Source organism: Scardinius erythrophthalmus (genome assembly GCF_964197995.2).
Source record: "Scardinius erythrophthalmus genome assembly, chromosome: 9".
NCBI classification, from domain to species: Eukaryota; Metazoa; Chordata; class Actinopteri; order Cypriniformes; family Leuciscidae; genus Scardinius; species Scardinius erythrophthalmus.
In genome coordinates this window covers 16,794,653-16,811,491 of record NC_138229.1, presented here as the reverse complement: position 1 = coordinate 16,811,491, position 16,839 = coordinate 16,794,653, and the positions used below count along the sequence as shown (strand labels likewise).

At 37.7% G+C, this 16,839-nt stretch overlaps 1 protein-coding gene across 5 annotated transcripts in view; it reads left to right on the top strand.

Annotated features, from left to right (window-relative positions):
* Positions 1-16,839, top strand: part of slc6a9 (solute carrier family 6 member 9) — a 56,379-nt gene that overhangs the window by 24,979 nt on the left and 14,561 nt on the right. Inside the window, exon 1 of one of the 5 annotated variants that reach the window (XM_081374859.1) lies at positions 4,299-4,351. The exons of 3 other annotated variants lie outside the window; for them this stretch is intronic. In XM_081374859.1, the coding sequence (XP_081230985.1) occupies positions 4,310-4,351 (42 nt within the window). In that variant the 5' untranslated portion in view covers positions 4,299-4,309. Of the gene's footprint in view, positions 1-4,298; positions 4,352-11,561; positions 11,631-16,839 lie in introns of those variants that run through there. One more of the 5 variants, XM_081374861.1, reaches the window with a different exon arrangement.

Here is a 16,839-nt window from a genome sequence, read left to right as displayed (position 1 = left end):
CTAATAGGGGTTGGCTGGGGCCCCTGAGGAGTCTCTAATGACCGCCTGTGTCAGATTCCCTTACAGCCGGGCTCGTGGCACAGACACAAGGAGTTGCCCGGAGCTATGTGCGTGTATATGTGTGTGTTTGTGTGAAAGGGTAGGTGTCACAAATACATAAAGTCTCAGCCAGCTGCTTGTTGTTGTTGAAACTCACATATTAATTGAGAGGACACTCTCAAATTAGCTGTTGATTTCTGAAATAGGCTACTGTAATTTGACTTCAGGTCATTATTATAGATTTGTTTATGAAACCAGACTCTTTGCCAGTTTGTATAGAGAAAGAAGACGGAACAGTAGAAATACTGAAAAGGAGAAAAGGGGGAAGTAGGATTGTGACATGACACAAGACTGATTTGAACCTCATAAGACCGTCCTTACCCTAAAGCATGTATGCTAACCGCTAGGTCATGGCTCTGATGTTTTTGCAGTATAATTTTGTTGTGTAAGCAGGGAACTACACTAACCTTTTCCACTGGTGGCACTTGCGCTACTAACTTTTTCAGTTACTGGCGCAAAACATGATTTGGTCGCACAAATTATTTATAGTTAGCCGCTCTGGATAATAATAAACAATAATGAAACTGTATTACATACAGATGTGCTTTTTATTTTACTTGCCATCTTTTAAACCACATGCCTTCTTGTTTTTGTTTTCTTTAACATTGGTTGGGATAGATTTTCTCCTAAATGGATTTCAACATGCTATGGTTGGCACAGATGGGCAGACTCCTGAACTCTTAAGTAGTGATGCACCGATGTGAAAATTGTGGTCGATACCGATAATAACCGATATTAATATTGCTGTTATGGCATAAAAAAAATACTAAAAAAAAACAGGAACATTGTGTACAATTAAGATAGGCTACTTAATTTATTATCCCAATGGCAAAAATATTGTATCACGATTTTTTTCAGGAAAATCACGATTCACGATTTTATCACGATTCTTTTTTATGTTGGTTTTACTATTTTGCGACTGAGCATTACAGCCAAAACTTATGTTCATATTTTAAAAACAAAGCCTTGGGTAACAAAACATATATAAAAAAAATGCCAGACAGGGGTGAAGATAAAAATATTTGTCATTATTTTCTTTGTTATTAAATATTAAGATCAAAGATGCACATTACACATACACAACTTAATATACAAATTAAATAGTGTTTTATGTTTTCAGCTTCAGTAGGTGTATTTAACAGTAGCATTGAAGAAAGTAATTAAATGAACAAATATGAAAATAAAACAAAATACACTTCACTGTATAAATTATACATTGATACTTATTAAAGCTACTTCATTCAAGAGCAGTGAGTGATTTTCTCTTTGCATTTTGTTGTTTTATTAACATAAAAGGAATAGTTCTCCTAAAATTTCAAATTGTCATAATTTACTCTCTCAAGTTGTTTTAAACTCGAATGAGTTTCTTTCTTCTGTTGAAAATAAAAGTTATTTGGAAGAATGTGGGTAACCAAACAGTTGATGTAGGCCTACCCCAGTGACTTAGAATATTTTTCTCCTTTGGAAGTCAATGGGGACCAGCTACTGGATAGCCACATTCTTCAAAATATTAATATTAGAAAAATATTAGAAAATATTAGAAGGAAATTAATACAGGTTTGGAACAACATTAGAGTGCGTTTAAATGATTTTTGGGTGAACTATCCCTTTAAGGACAAGCGGCAGCGTGTTTACTATTGCTACTGTCTCTTTAAGAGTTGCGTCTAATATACACGCATTTGACAAGCAGATTTATTCAATTTTCTCAAGTTTGCTTTCACTTTAGTCATAACCGACTTTGTTTATCTAAACCTTGTGTGTATTTAATAGTATAAGCACAATAAGACTCGAAAGATAACTTAGTCCAGTATCCAGGCGCTGGTAGACAGGCTTTTAGTGCATGTGAGCTTCACGTAACGTTACGCGCTGATGAAGGAACGCACACGTTAGAACACGTTAAAATATAAAACATTAAATATTAAATGTAAACTGTAGCCCGTCAATTTTCATTTTACAATTATCTTCTCTCTCTGTGTGTGCGCGTCCGTGTTTGTGTGTGTGAGAGAGAGAGAGCCGCTCGCGCAGCACTGATACAATGGTTTTAATCTAAGTAACGGTCGCGGGGCTGAAGTTAACTTGATGTTTTGAATGCTCATAGGCAGTGCACGTTATAAAACGTATTCTTAAAATACACATTTCTTTTTTAATAAATGTTCATAGTAAATCATAGCCTAAAACATAGGTACAAAAATAATCAGTGATACATTTGCGACCCATTAAAAATTACGGTCGCAATGGCATTTCAAAAGGTCGCATATGCGACCATTTTGGTCGCAGTGTAGTTCCCTGGTAAGAACTTTGTCTAGTTAAGTGTAAAGAGATGCTCATCTCTATGTTATGATATCTGTGCCCAAAGGGTCAAACAGGCAGAGCAGATGTATTTAAGCTCAGCTGGAAGAGCATCATCAATAACTCATAGGCATAATAAACTCTTTTTTTCTCTCTCTCTCCCTCTTTTTTTGATTATCAAGGTTAGGATTTTGTATGTAAAATAGTTTCATGTATTTTTTTATTCTCTATTTTTATTCTATTTACTCTTTTTTTTAAATTATTTAGACATAACACTTTTTGGGATGGCTGGAGGATATTAGAAAAAAGGCTTGCTTTTGTACTGTATTTGCATTATCTTCATACAATTTGGACTGTTATGCCACACTTAAAAAATTACGAATGCTATTTACAATTATGTAACAAAATATCAAACCAAGTGGCATTTATTTGAAAGAAATATGGCACAAACATACCTTTTTAACCAAAATAAGTTAGATTTTTAATTTATGAAATAAGATATAATATTTAAAATATAGTAAATATATATAGATGTTATTTTGCTTGATGAGAACTGACTTCATTCATCCACTAAAAATCACCTTGGTACCATTGCTTAAAAGTCATTTTAAATAAATTGTAAAATTCTTGTAAAAGCTCTAGTAACATTTGTTTCTAGATTCCACTTGGTTTGATATTTTGGTTTCAAGTGTAACTAAAGTGTCCAAATGTTTCCAAATATTATTTCATGCCACTGTATATTTGTCCCTGTTTAAATTGGGCTATTGAACAAGTATTTAAAATGAAACCTTACAACCTTAGTTAGGTACCGCAGTTATCACGTGTGATCCATTCCACATTGTGATGCGGATAGAGATGTCTGTGCCGTCTTCTTGAAGTCTGCTCATCAACTGCATCACCACTATTGTACACCTCTTTCAAATGCTCATTAGGCAAAATGCCAGAAGTCTGTCAACTTTTAACACCAATAACAGGATGCTCAGTTGGGTCCATGGCCAGGAGCTGCCACCGAGAGCTTTCTTTTGTCTGTAGGTTACTTTTTTTCTGTGTGAATTGTAATGCAGCTTTCCACAGTCTGCCACATAATGTCCTCTATAGATTTTTGTCCGTTTATTGCTGAGAAAATCTTGTAACCTGCAGGGAATGGATGAATTACAAGGCAGTAGCCTGACCGACAGACAAACGGAAGGGTATATCCCTCCTCTGGCCTCTTGCAGGACCTTACAGGAGAATTGGCAATGTCAAGGGATGAGGATTTGAGAGTCAAGTGTTGCTGAATGGGAGCGTTGGTGGTCTGGGTGCAGCTGCCTCGAGAACAAGTGGATGAAATGCAGAGACATCGAGAGTTGCGCGCCCCATGGAAGCGGACCTCTCCTTACTTTTGTCTTTCATCATGTGGGCCGGCCGCTGAAAAGCTTGGCAGCGCCTGTGACTCCAGGCAGCTAAGCTAGCAGCTCCTAGCACTCAGTATGCAGCCAAAGTGCTGGAATGACAACGACTCCATTCATTATGGAGGTAGAGGCAAAGGCTGTGGATCTCCTCTGTCTGTTTTGTAGAATGGGGGAAACAGAAGAGGAGGGGGCGCTTTCCCCAACTCGCAGTACAACGGACGAGGTAAGGATGAGGGAGCGAGAGAGAAAGAGAGAGAGAGAGAGAGAGAGAAACAGAAAGGGAGGGAGAGGGAGTGAGCGAGAAAGTGGCAGCGGTGGAGGGGGACCTTCCATGCCGAATGATTGAAAGAGGCGGAGAGGAAGCAGAACTCCATCAGATGAAATGAGGTGAAAATAATTCAGGCATTAATCAAGCCTGGCCAAAAGGAGGCTGTTCCCCCCCATCCCCCCCTCTCTGCGGAAGCAAACGGAGAGGTGTGAATGAAGAACTCGAGAGTTGAGACGAGAGAACTACTGGGCACTATCGAATCATGTCGGAGTCCAACAGCAACGCAGCTTGTATGGCTGATCAGGTCAGTTGTGTTTTTGTCATGTTGTGCTGTTTTGAAACGGGCAGCATTTTCGTTTTCTATAGATGTTGAGCTCTGCCGAGAGGGAAATTTGAAAATTTTGTTTCTCTTGAGCGAGTGAGAGCGAGCACGTTACCCGACGCATCAAAGCGGCAATTGTACGAAGCTGCCCGGACGACGGTGCTGGGTCCTGAAAGAACTGAATTAATCAAGACCAAGCATTGTCTGCAGTGCCTTATTTTTCGGCCATCATTCAGGGGGCCTGTGACGACTCAATAGCCCACAGACCACGTGAGAAGCTCTTTAAAAACCAGACCACGTGTGGGCCAACTGAAAAGTTTTTATAACAAATTGCAGTGGGAAGTTCTGGCGACGCTGGTGGAAGGGTATGTGATAAAGTTTCCAAGGAAGTGGGCAGGAGAGCAGTGTTTGAGAGACAGAAGGAAGGAGGAAAGTGTAAAGGCTGAAAGGAGGGCTGGCCCATATTTCTCCTTTTTCTGTCTTCCTTCACCTCCTTTTTTTAGTCACCAAGGCACTTGTCACTTAAACAATCATAGGGAAGATTTATTGGAAATAAAACGTATAGATATCCTATAAGGTGCTTTGTGCCTCAGAGATTTATGTTGCTGCGCCAGTTTTGGTTGCATCCATTCCATTGCACCTGTTTCCGTTCCTCCGTTTTGTAGGAGTGTGTGAAGTAGGATAAAGTGACAGTCTGGCGACTAAAGACAAAAATAGGTTACTTGCTGTAGGTGACAGACAAAACTTTTTTTTTTTTATTAATAGACATTATTTGGCGGGTTTTGAGTTTTGGAATTATGTAAAATCCATTTATCGTCATCTTGTTTAATCTTGATATGAATGTTGCCATTCTTATGGGCTTAATTAAAACCGTTTCTATCATATATCTCAAGTTCGGGGAAATGTGCAGTCTCAAATTGCATTGTCATGAAGTTATATTCGTGAACAGTTTTTAAAGTGCAAATTCTCTTTCATAGTTTAATTAGTACCGAGAAGCATTTACTGTGTAGTGCTATTTGATCTGAATTTTGGTCTTGCCTTTAGTCAGTCCTAATGTGATCTGAGTCTTTGACTTGGGGATGAGACCTTTGAAACTTCACAAGCAATGCTCACCTGACCTTTTCAAGTGTGTGGACCATAGCGGTCTGTTTGTCTACCTAATCTGTAACATTTCTCACTTGAGCAATTTATTATGATTCCTCACAGTGTTTGACCCCTGTAAAGTCTTTATTGACTCTCTGCAAAAGGGGGTTTGATGAGGTGTACTGATTTATTTGATGATTTCTAGCAGTGCCAGAACCCCGAGAGGCACCACAGACTCAGGTGTCCAGCTGTAGAGCTCACTGATTTATCACACACATACACACAGAGGAGCAGGTGCATCTGCCAGAGCCACAGCCTCCAGCCTCTAAACCCCTCATGTGTACTTGTGCATACGGTGGGGAAACATCATCATTTCCCTGTTTAGACTTGAGCATTAACTAGAATGAAATTGCATCCTTTGGAAAGTGTTTGCATTGGGGCTGATTGTCAATTATTTCTGATTTGCCAGATATTTTAATTTGCACATTGCGCAAACATGAAGTCTACATAATGTACTTTTCAACTTTTCAAAATTTGAATGGATAGAATTTTACTACTTAGCCAAAATTACCAAACCTGAACACTTTAATTTGACCAGTGTAAGAGAATATTAGTTTAAAGTAATCCATTTTTAGTTTTATATATATATATATATATATATATATATATGTGTGTGTGTGTGTGTGTGTGTGTGTGTGTGTGTGTGTGTGTGTGTGTGTGTATGTGAGTTGATATATATGTCACTGATAGCGGTTCTCTGTAAACAACGCCAAGACTTGACTCAATTCATTACTGATCATTCTTCATATTCTAAATGACTTGGTCGCTCAAAAAGGTGCAGCATTCTCCAATCACAGCTATGCCATTTTCATCTGATTAATATGCTGTAGATTCAGCTCTGTACTGTTTGACTGCTTGGGCGATATGAAGCTCCTATATTAGTTCTCTGATGTGGTTAATTCTACTGGATCCTGTAGTGTTGTCTAATGCTATCTGTTAGAGTAGAGCATGCTTGACTAATAATTGTGATAATATGAGCCAGTAATTTCATTTGAGTAACTTACTGGGTCAAAATGTCTTCACAATGATCTATGATGATCAGCGTTTAGAAAGCAAATGCTGTTCGCTTTGACTGCAACACTTGATCATTTATCTTACTGTTAAAGAGATGCTGTGTCTAGTGTTTGGTTTCACATAATGTTCCAAAGAGCAAAAATAATGATGCTGTAATGTTTGGGGAGAGTAAGTGTTTAGCAAAAAAAAAAAAAAAAAATGTGTTTGCCCTATCACAATGTCCGCAAACTGCAAGGATCATTTAATCATCATCATTGGTTTATATTCTCTGACTGAGATTGAGACTGAAACTGAGCGTGTATGTGTGTTTGGATGTTCTTTGTGTATATATGGATTGAGGAAGGTACAGTCCGTTCCAAAATCTGAGACCACTGTGATGTTTCTGTTTTGCATTTTTCTAAATGAACACAAATATTTTTATCACAAACATTATCAGCATAACTGTGTATTTTAAGTTTACTTGCAAAAACAACATCGATTGCGTAATTTCTTAGTATTTGTTTTTTCCAATAGTACTCGAGCTGCATGAACTGCAAAAGTTTTTCAACAATCTGATGATCTAGTTGTCCAGCATGATTTGTCCAGCATGACCATTTGTACAAAGTTCACATGCTCACTGTATATGGAGAGAGAGAAAGAAGAGAGAGGGGAAAAGAGCAGTCAGAAGCATATGTTTGCTCGGAGGCAGTCGTCTCTCCTGTCTCACACTCACTGCGCTCGTGGGCTTCCAGCTGCTCTCTTTCTCTCTCTCTTTATGTCCATCTTGCTTCATTTCTCACTACCCTTCATGTGATGATTTTAAATACCTTCGAAATTATTCTCTTTTCAAAACTTTTTTTTTTTTCTTGAGAACCAATAGCTTGATTCCTTTCCCCCTATGACTTGATTTGAAGGTCATTTTACCCATGTGATGTTCCGTCAGAGCTTCATGGATAGGTGAAGGTTGTCTAATGCTGGCAGCTATGACAGCTGTTCAGACAGTGACCCTCTCTCAGTCATGGGTACTTTCCTCAGGCCAAATCTCACTTTTAAACTAATCTCACTCATCTTTTGCCTTGTCCTCTCTGACTCCCTTTATCTCTCAAAGCCATTTGTTCCCTTCATTTTCCACTGGTTTCCCATTCTTCTTTTTATGGCCATAACACTATAAATTTCGATTACACTTTATTTTTAGGTTTAGTTACTTGTAATTATGCATAATGTACTCTTTCAATTACAATAGTAAGTACATGTAACATGTAAGTACATACAAAGGCTCTAAAGGGACCTTTGGAATTATAAAAAATAAACAAACTTTTTCATGCTCCTGAGAAACTATTTTGTGTGCCTAAGAATTTTTTCATGTGCACACAGAAATATTTTGCGTGCTCACGCATTACAATTTCCAGTTTATTTGTATTATAACCTATTTCCTTTGTGTGCCATTGCCATTCTACTACTAAGAAAACGAGAACATGTATGGGCATGAATTCATAAAGATCTATTTGCTCAAAATTATATTTATCACGGCCTTATGTCTGCTTTAATGCATCCTACTGTGTGTGACGGCCGAGAAACTGTGCCGCGAAATGGGCTGATGGCGCATATATTGCTCTCTTTATGTATTGGCCATGTTTATCAGATGGTGTTAGGCTACATTATTTCTTCATTATTATTCATTATATCACATTGCTGATTTCCTACACAATGCTAAAACAAATACTAACCTTGATATCATATCCTGATAGCTCAAGATTCAAGATTTTTCTGAACTCTGAATTGAATACAGTAAGTCTGAACTTTTCTTGATGAGTAACTGTGTGTTGGAGTAGACCAATGAAGTTTGTCCTTAATTAGCTTGGGGAAATAATCATGCACATTATTTATAAGTAAGGGGTAATCCACGACTAGCTGTGCATTATACAATTTTAATACACAACATAGAAGCAAATAACCACCCAACGTAAAGCATGAAGGTGCATGAACAAGGCAGCTCTGTGGAGTGCATTATATTTTGTAATGCACAGCTAGCCATGGATTATCCTACTTATATGGCCATTTGCCTGTTATTGGTATTAAGTCTTTTCTGATGTTTCTTCACTTGTTATTGGTTCTGGAGATTTCAGAAGATGCAAAATAGCTCCCCCTACCATATACAATGAAAACATGGGTTTCTGGAAAATTTCGTCAATGGCAGGGAAAGAGTTAGTTAAGCTGTTATTGATGTTTGCAGTGGAAAAGCAAAAATGACGGTTACTTTCGTCAGTTACTGCTGGTTAGATCTAGCATTCTGTCCGCTTTGATTCAGACACAGAAATATTGTAGTTCGCTAAGATTACATTGATTTAAATAAATTAATTATAGCATTTATTTGAGTTAATTAGAGAGAGGGAGAGAGATATGTGTGAATTACCTTGTTTGTGCAGCATCTCTACTAACAATGAAGCTGTGAGTTTAATTACTTTAAAACAGGGATGTTACCCCTTGGTTGCTGAGAAATATAGTGTAGCTATTTTGCAGGGCAGTGTTAATAAGTTTCTGCGCTCCTGAATGTTTCTGTTTGCGAGTGATGTTCATGTGTGCTTCAATGAAAGCAGCGCATTAATATAGAATGGTGATTTAAAGTGACTGGAACTACCTGTGCATTAAACTGTTTTAATTCACATATTCTAGCCAGGAACATGTTAAACATATTATTTCATGTCTAACTGTATTTCTCAGTTACATTCTTTTCAGAATTAGGGGCTCTTGAAACACAATGATGCTATTTATACGTTCACTTTTAGCTTTGTAGCATTAGCATTGAAGTGTACTCTAGAACAAAGAATTGCTTTTATTTTTTTGGTCTATTACTAAGAGTCATTCTGTGTAAACACACTTGTCTTTTGAACAAGCGTGTTTTGGCTGACCCTACTGCCACCTCTGCAGCTGTCACAGCAGTGAGCCTACTTATTTCCTGACCAAAGGGCAAAGATTCTTTCTGCAAATACAATTTTTTTTGCACAATATGTCATTTAAAGCGCTGCCTGTTTGACAGGCTAAATGTTGTATGGGAGGATTTGGTATTTGCTGATTCTCACTGACTGGGGAAAGTTTAGTGTCTCGCATGCATTTGGGAAGATTTGCCCGAGGGCTCCTGAGGAAGAGAGCTGGTCTCACAGTAAAGCAGTCGCTCAGTCAGAGCTTCAGCAAACTCCAAGCCGTGCACATGCCATGACAAACTGAACCCTCAGGACGCAGGAGAGATGAAAAAGTCAGCGCTTCGATTCAGAGCTGTCAGGCCAAGGGAACAGCCTCAGATCTCTTTCCACACGCTTTATTTACCCCGCAAAACATCACATGTCCATGTGTTTGTGATAGTCTGACCATTCAGTTTTACAGGTACGTAAGTCTTGGTTTGATACACAGGGTTTTGCTCATACCCTGTCTATCAAACTTGCTCATGTCTAATTAGAACTAACATTGTATGTGTACATTTTTTACAGAAATATAATCCAACTCAACTGTTTTCAACACAACAAATCAGCATATTAGAATGATTTCTGAAAGAACATGTGACCCTAAAGAAGACTCGAGTAATGATGCTGAAACTCCGCTTTGCAATAAATGTCGAAATATATTTAAATAGAAAACCATTATTTTACATTGTAGTAATATTTCACAGTATTACTGTTTCTACTGTACTTTCAATCAAATAAATGCAGCCTTGGTGAACATAAGATTTAAAAGTTTTGAGCAGTATATATCTTTAAACTTTGTTGTCATGATGATCTAACACAGGTAAAGTCTGTAAACATTGTAACTTTGCATAGTGTCTGCACAAGGATACCAAGAAGAGAGATGTTGTAACCTTGTTGTGTTTAAGATGGTTGACTTAAATCATCAGAGCATAGTCATTCTTTGCCAAAAACCTGTCAGAAATAGTTTAAACAAAAGCATGAATCATCACATCATGCTTCAGTTCAGTTCTAGAACTTCATCCACCTGAAATGTATTTACATATCAGATAATACGATTTCATATTAAATAGTATGACCATGAAAGCCCTTTAATAAAACCTTTTCTTGTTATTCCTGTCAGAAATACAGTGGAGTTTATTGTTGTTCATCCAGGTCTGTAGTCTAACTTACATTGTCTAATAAACATTGAACACAATGTTGTACATTAAACACTGCAAACAATGCTTTAAAGTGACTTGAACTTCTGGTTTCTTTCTTTCTTTTCTTTTGCTTGTCAAAATCTGATGCTAATCGACTCTGAAGATGTTTTTCAGTCTAGAAGCTGAAGTTGCATGACATTAAGTCTCTATGTTTGATGTCAGCCAAAACTGGGGTGGCTTATGCAACCCTGAATCCCTGAATGGGCCTTTAAAAGTGCTCTAATTGGCCCTTTTGAGCATATTGTAATTTAAAATGGGTCGTTCTTCAAATTCAGTCCCTATATAACAAATTCGTTTGTTTCTTTGTTTACGAATGCAAAAAGCTCAGTAATAATGGAAATCAGCCCTGGGTACAATGATAGAGAAAGGTCAATATATACTGTTTATGTCTCTAGATATAATTCATTAGGAGATGCTGGTTGAACATACACAATTTTTGAGATGAAAGTGTGTGAAGAACAGGTGAACAGCTTGCAATGGCTCACATGTCTGCAGGCTACGCTCCCTCATTGTTCGAATTGCGCACTAATTGAATGATCTGATTATGTGAAGCGTGTGTCTGCATTCCTGTTCATTTCAGGATTCTTTGATCAATTGAAAGTTCGAAAGAACAGTATTTATTTGAAATAGAAATCTTTTGTAACATTAGGAAAGTTTTACTGTCATGTGTATACCCATATCTCTTAAAGAAAAGGATAGAATCTTGTGCGTAGATATGACAGCCTGTTGCACTATAGTTAGTAGCAGTATAGGTAGAAGCAGCCAATGTGAATATATCCTTTGTGACACTAAGAAACTCCCAAAAAGCCAAACCTCCAGGCTCCTCCCCTCTCCCCACCCACAGCTTAAGGGTAGAATAGGTTCCACATGGAGCTGTGTCAGTCTACTCCTGCTGACCTGGAGAGTTCTGTAAGTTTCTACTTGAGTAGGCGCTACTAGCTGGGGTGTACAATGGACAGCAGAAAGGTAAGACCAAAAGAAGTGAGTAAGTGAGGCTAAAAGTGTAGATGTAATACTGAGGCGTCAGTTGGAGGGGCAAGATCTTTTAGAACAATTCTAGAAGTCACTTGGAGCTTAAAATTAGACAAAAACCAGGTAGGTGTGTCCCACCATTTTGCCTTAGAGCATCTTTGATCATTCTTGGAATGCTGTTACATGTTCTGATCTGTGAGTGTTAACATGACATGATGAATGACGGAAATGGATATATGTCCTGAACATTCCATTATGGTTGATGTTGTTTTGATCTGGACCCTAGAAGGTGTTTGACTTCATCTAGGCGGTCAGAAAACCACTATTAATTTAAAGTAGGAAGAACAAGGCACATCATGAGGGTGAATGCTATTTGGTCATGAATAATGGGTCATTTTTTGGCTGTTATATGACCAGGAGAGCCATCTGCAGACCTAATGACTCCCACAAGATGGCTACCAGAGCTGTTATGGATCCTTCCTAGTGTTTTAACAGCTGACAACTGGCTTTATGGGTTAAAGGCAGACTTTTGGTTTCTTTAAATGGAAACTCCATGTTGCACAAAACTGCTAATTCATTTGTGTGGTTTCATACTTTCTTATATTAAGCAACTAGTGATTCTCTTGTGAAGCTTGTGACCAGTTCCTTGTGCACAGTACACTTCTGTATGTGTCCAAGGATATGTAATCATTTAGATGTAATGTGATCCCGGTCTTATGCTTACCAAAACTGCATTTATTTGATCAAAAATACAGTAATATTTTGAAATATTTTTACAATTTAAAGTTACAAAATTAAACTACTTTCTATTTGAAAAATATATATTAATGTTAATTTAATTTAATTTAATTCAGCATCATTGCTCCAGTCTTCAGTGTCACACGATCCTTCAGAAATCCTGAAGATCCAGAAGATCCTGATTTGGTGCTCAAGAAACATTTCTTATTATCAATGTTTTTGACTAATGTTTTTGGTTTTAAGGAAACTGTGATACATTTGTTACTGTCTTTACTGTCACTTTTGATCAATATAATGCATAAAAAAGATTCTTACTGACTCCAAACTTTTGAATTGTGGTGTTTGTGTGTATATGTATATATATTGTATAATACATGATCAAGCCGCTTACTGTGAGAACACTTGTGGAACCAGATTGCTCATGCTGCTTTATGGCAGTCTCTATAAACATATTCTATGGTCGTGTATGTGACAGCGTGAGTGTGGATTAAATGTGAAGATTTTTCCTCAAATCCTTCTACCACTCCTGCCCATCCCCATTTGCCTTTGGGACAAAAGAGATTGTCCCGCCCCAAACACACTGCATTTGCTGATATAGAAATTAGCATGTCTTTTCAAAAAGTTATTCTACAAATGCCTTGTAATAACTGTTAAACAGAGAAGGAAAAGATACAAAACCCAAGAAAAAAAAAACACATCATTTGAATTCATGATGAACAATGAGGCTCAGCTGAAGCTCTGCAAGAGGTATTTTGGTTGCAATCACAACCCCTGGTCTGACCTCTGACCTTGATCCTTGAACAAACTCGAGGTGAAAGTCTTACTGGAGTCTTTGAATGAGCCTGTTGTATGTGTGTTTCATCCTTTACTGGGGAGAATGAAGCCCTCATCAGCAGAGAAAGATTGAGGATGTTGCATTTGAAATGTGAACTGGGGGTCAGTAGAGAGCACTAGAAAGGGGAAAGGTCAGCTCTGATGAATGGTGAATCCAGGGACTTGGGTGTTTAACCATTTCAGAAATGCTGAGAACACATTTCCTTTGGCTTCCTTGCTTCTGTTTTTGTCTTTCATGTTCTTAAATTGCTTCAGTCATTTATTTTCTACTCTGCATTTCTCTAAACTTACTAACCTGCTGGGAAAAGTTTTGCAGCATTAGTCAGCAGTAGGTCTCTTTTTATGTTTGGACCTGTGCAGCCTTGTGTTTCGCTGCCCAGGGTGTGTTTTGGAATCTGTACTATTTTTATGATGGTTGATCACAGCGTTTACTTCAGAGAGCAGGAAGTCATTGATTTGTCACAGTATTTCCCTTTTCCATAGACTTTCCTCTGCTGGATTAGAGGTTTTTTAGGATCTTTTTGGGACCGTAATGATCTCAAATAAGTATGAGTATGGGTTCATATGAGAGAGAATGTTCAATCTATAAACATCACATGACTCTTCTCACAAGGTGAATCCTAAAATAATCTTTTGATAGTTTATTCCATAGTGCTGTGGTGAATTAATCATAGAAATCAGGTGAGCAGATCCCCTGACATGCACCACCAAAACATACAGTATTTATCTTGGAACTATTTATATTTCTCTTAGGGATGCATCAATAATTATCAAATACAGCTAAAATGTATTTTTAGTCTTTCAACTGGTATGTTACATCATCTGAGACATTTGCTTGGAAGTGTTACATAATCTGAGTTTTTATTTTATTTGATTTTATTTTATTTTTTAACTTTTGAATACAATCTAAATGTTGCCTCTTAGAGTAATATTTATATTTCTGTTAGAAATATTTATATTTCTCTTAGGGATGCATCAACAATTTCTTAATATTATCAAATATTATTAAATATTTCAATTGCTGTTACATAATTTGAAATTGGCATCCCACATTTTGAGTTTTAGAATGCAGCTCATTGAAGCAGATGACATAATCGAAAAATGTAAACGTTAAATCACTCTCGCTTTTGTTAGGTGATCGTTCATTTAAAACTTCAGAGAGACAACATTTAATTATTCAAAAAGATTCAGAGTGTGAACACACACATATAGCTTTATGTAATAGACACTAAAACACACACCCTATTGAGCTAAAAAGGATCTTTTGAACCATATGTAATGCCACAGCACATTCTGCATGGACGTCTCCAGGCATTCTGGGTGTTAAGTTGAGAAGTCACAGGTCAGTTCTCACTTTTCTTCTTAAATTGACAGGGTCACATACCTGCGATGAGTTACTCAGAGGGAGCTGTGCTGCTGTCAGTCACAGGCTTCAGGCTTCATGGATATATGCTCTTCTCACTGTTTGAGGTTGTAGGACAGGAAATTGTGGAATAGTCAAATTTGGGAGAAAAATACAAACTCAAGATAATGTTTAATGCTGAGGCAGTTTTTTATTGACGCTTTTTTTTCTTTCCTTTCTCTTTTTTTTTTCTTTTCCTTCATTTTCTTTCTCTTTATCCTTGTTCCTTTTTCTTTTCCTCTTTTTCTTTTTTCTTTTTATTTACTTTTTTCCTTTTGTTTTCTTTATCTATTTCATTTCCTTTTTTATTTCGTTTTTGTTCTTTTCTTTTCTTTCATTTTCTTTTCCTTTTCTTTTTTTCTTTTTCCTTTCCCTTTTTGCTTCTCGCTTTTCTTGCTCTGTTTTTTCCTTCTTATTTTTTATAGAAAGTTTAAAAGGTAAACCGCTCATTTGACTCAGGTCCCCATGGACCTTTGTGTTTATGAGTGTGTCTTGGTCTTACGTAAAATGGCAGATGGGCCCAGCTGGACGATCTTTCTCCCTTTCACTCTGTGCTCTGCAAGACAGATCCTTGGAGCAAACTGCAACGGCTGAAACACCTGGGCATTCCACAGAGCACAGGGACGAGGATCACAGAGTGAAGCGGATAAAGATTGGACTAAACAATACTTTGATATGCCGGAAGGTAAACACAACATAACCTCATGTGTGAGTGCAGAAGAGCCATGTTTTGGAAAATATCAACAGTGTGTTGTTCCAATGTTATTTTTTTTTATGTTTGACTGTAATATTATAGATGGATAGATACAGAGAAGTATTGACTTGCATTTTGTTGAACTAGCCCGTACTTGTTTGTAGGTGGGTATTTAAAGGTCGCTTCATCTCCCAGGTGTTCTGACCTCAAGGATCCCACCTGTTTCAGGGTCTACTCTAGATCTCCTCCTCCTTGCGCTGGGCCTTCAGCTGTGCTGCAGCAGTTGTTCAGAGAGCCATCAGCACAATCCAACACAGGTGTCCATTTGCTGGCCTGCATCCAGTCTCAGGTCTAAAAGCAGACTTAAACTGTCTGTCCACTGGTGCGGAAGAAATCTGTTCATACCACTCAAAATTCTAGATGTCTGCCATTTTTGGGCTGTCTCTGTAAATATATGCTGTAAACACATGGTCAAAAACCTGATTGAAATGCATACATTTCCAGCTATGATTCAATTTACTTCCAGCAGATTTTCAATTGTTAATTACAGATGTCACTGCCTTAACCTCAGAGTTTGGACACTGCACCTGTCATTTTAATTTAGTTAAACAATGTTTTGATTCTCACACCAGTTGCCCCGCTTTGCTATCAATCCCACAATCCCCTGCGTGAGTCTTTTGCTCCGCCCCCATAGTGAAGGGTTTGAAAACAGCTCCTCCTTGTACAGTTAGTCCAATTTCAGGTTCAGGAATAAAAGTTGTAATTGTTCAACAAGCATTCTCACTAGGGTTATTTTGTTTGTGTTCAACAGAACAAAATAGTGGTGTTGCGTTGTTTAATACTTAACTAGAGGAATATTACATTTTGGATGAAAGGCAAATCAGTGGTTATTGGGTGCACATGTGTCTGTGAGCTCTTTGGGCCATTGCTCCCTGCAGGATCACTAACTCAGATGCTGCTGAGACTTAGTGTGTGTGTGTGTGTGTAGTGACTTGTGTAACCTGAAGCAAACCTAAAACACCTTAATAAAAAAAAAAAAGTAGGACTGACACTTTTGCTGCATTTAAAAGCATTTCATACATGCAGCTCATAATCTTTTTATATTTAGGCAGTTGACATGTCACATCTGTCGGTGGTACTCCGTCTAAAGATTTTCTAATTCTTTTCTAATTTTTACACATTGTTATAAACTTTCAATGAGATACCACATTTACACTTCAACAAATCAATTATAGTTACAGTATCTTAATGTTAAATGTCAGCTATCCATTTGTAAAGCAAAATTGCTCACTAGAATGGTCTAGTGCAGTTTGGATTCCTCTCCAGAGCTGTGGGGAAGATAGCGAGGATACGCTGCTGAATGTTCATCTCCCGCAGCGTGCTCGCTGTGCGGGCGGAGCGCTCGCTCGGATCAGATCGTGAGCTTGCCTTAGAGGTCAACATGAAGAGCATCTGATGAGAACAGATGGAGAGAGTAAACTTTAAACCAGGCCGACAAGACCAAATGTTTGTATTGAGCACATGACGGTGATTTC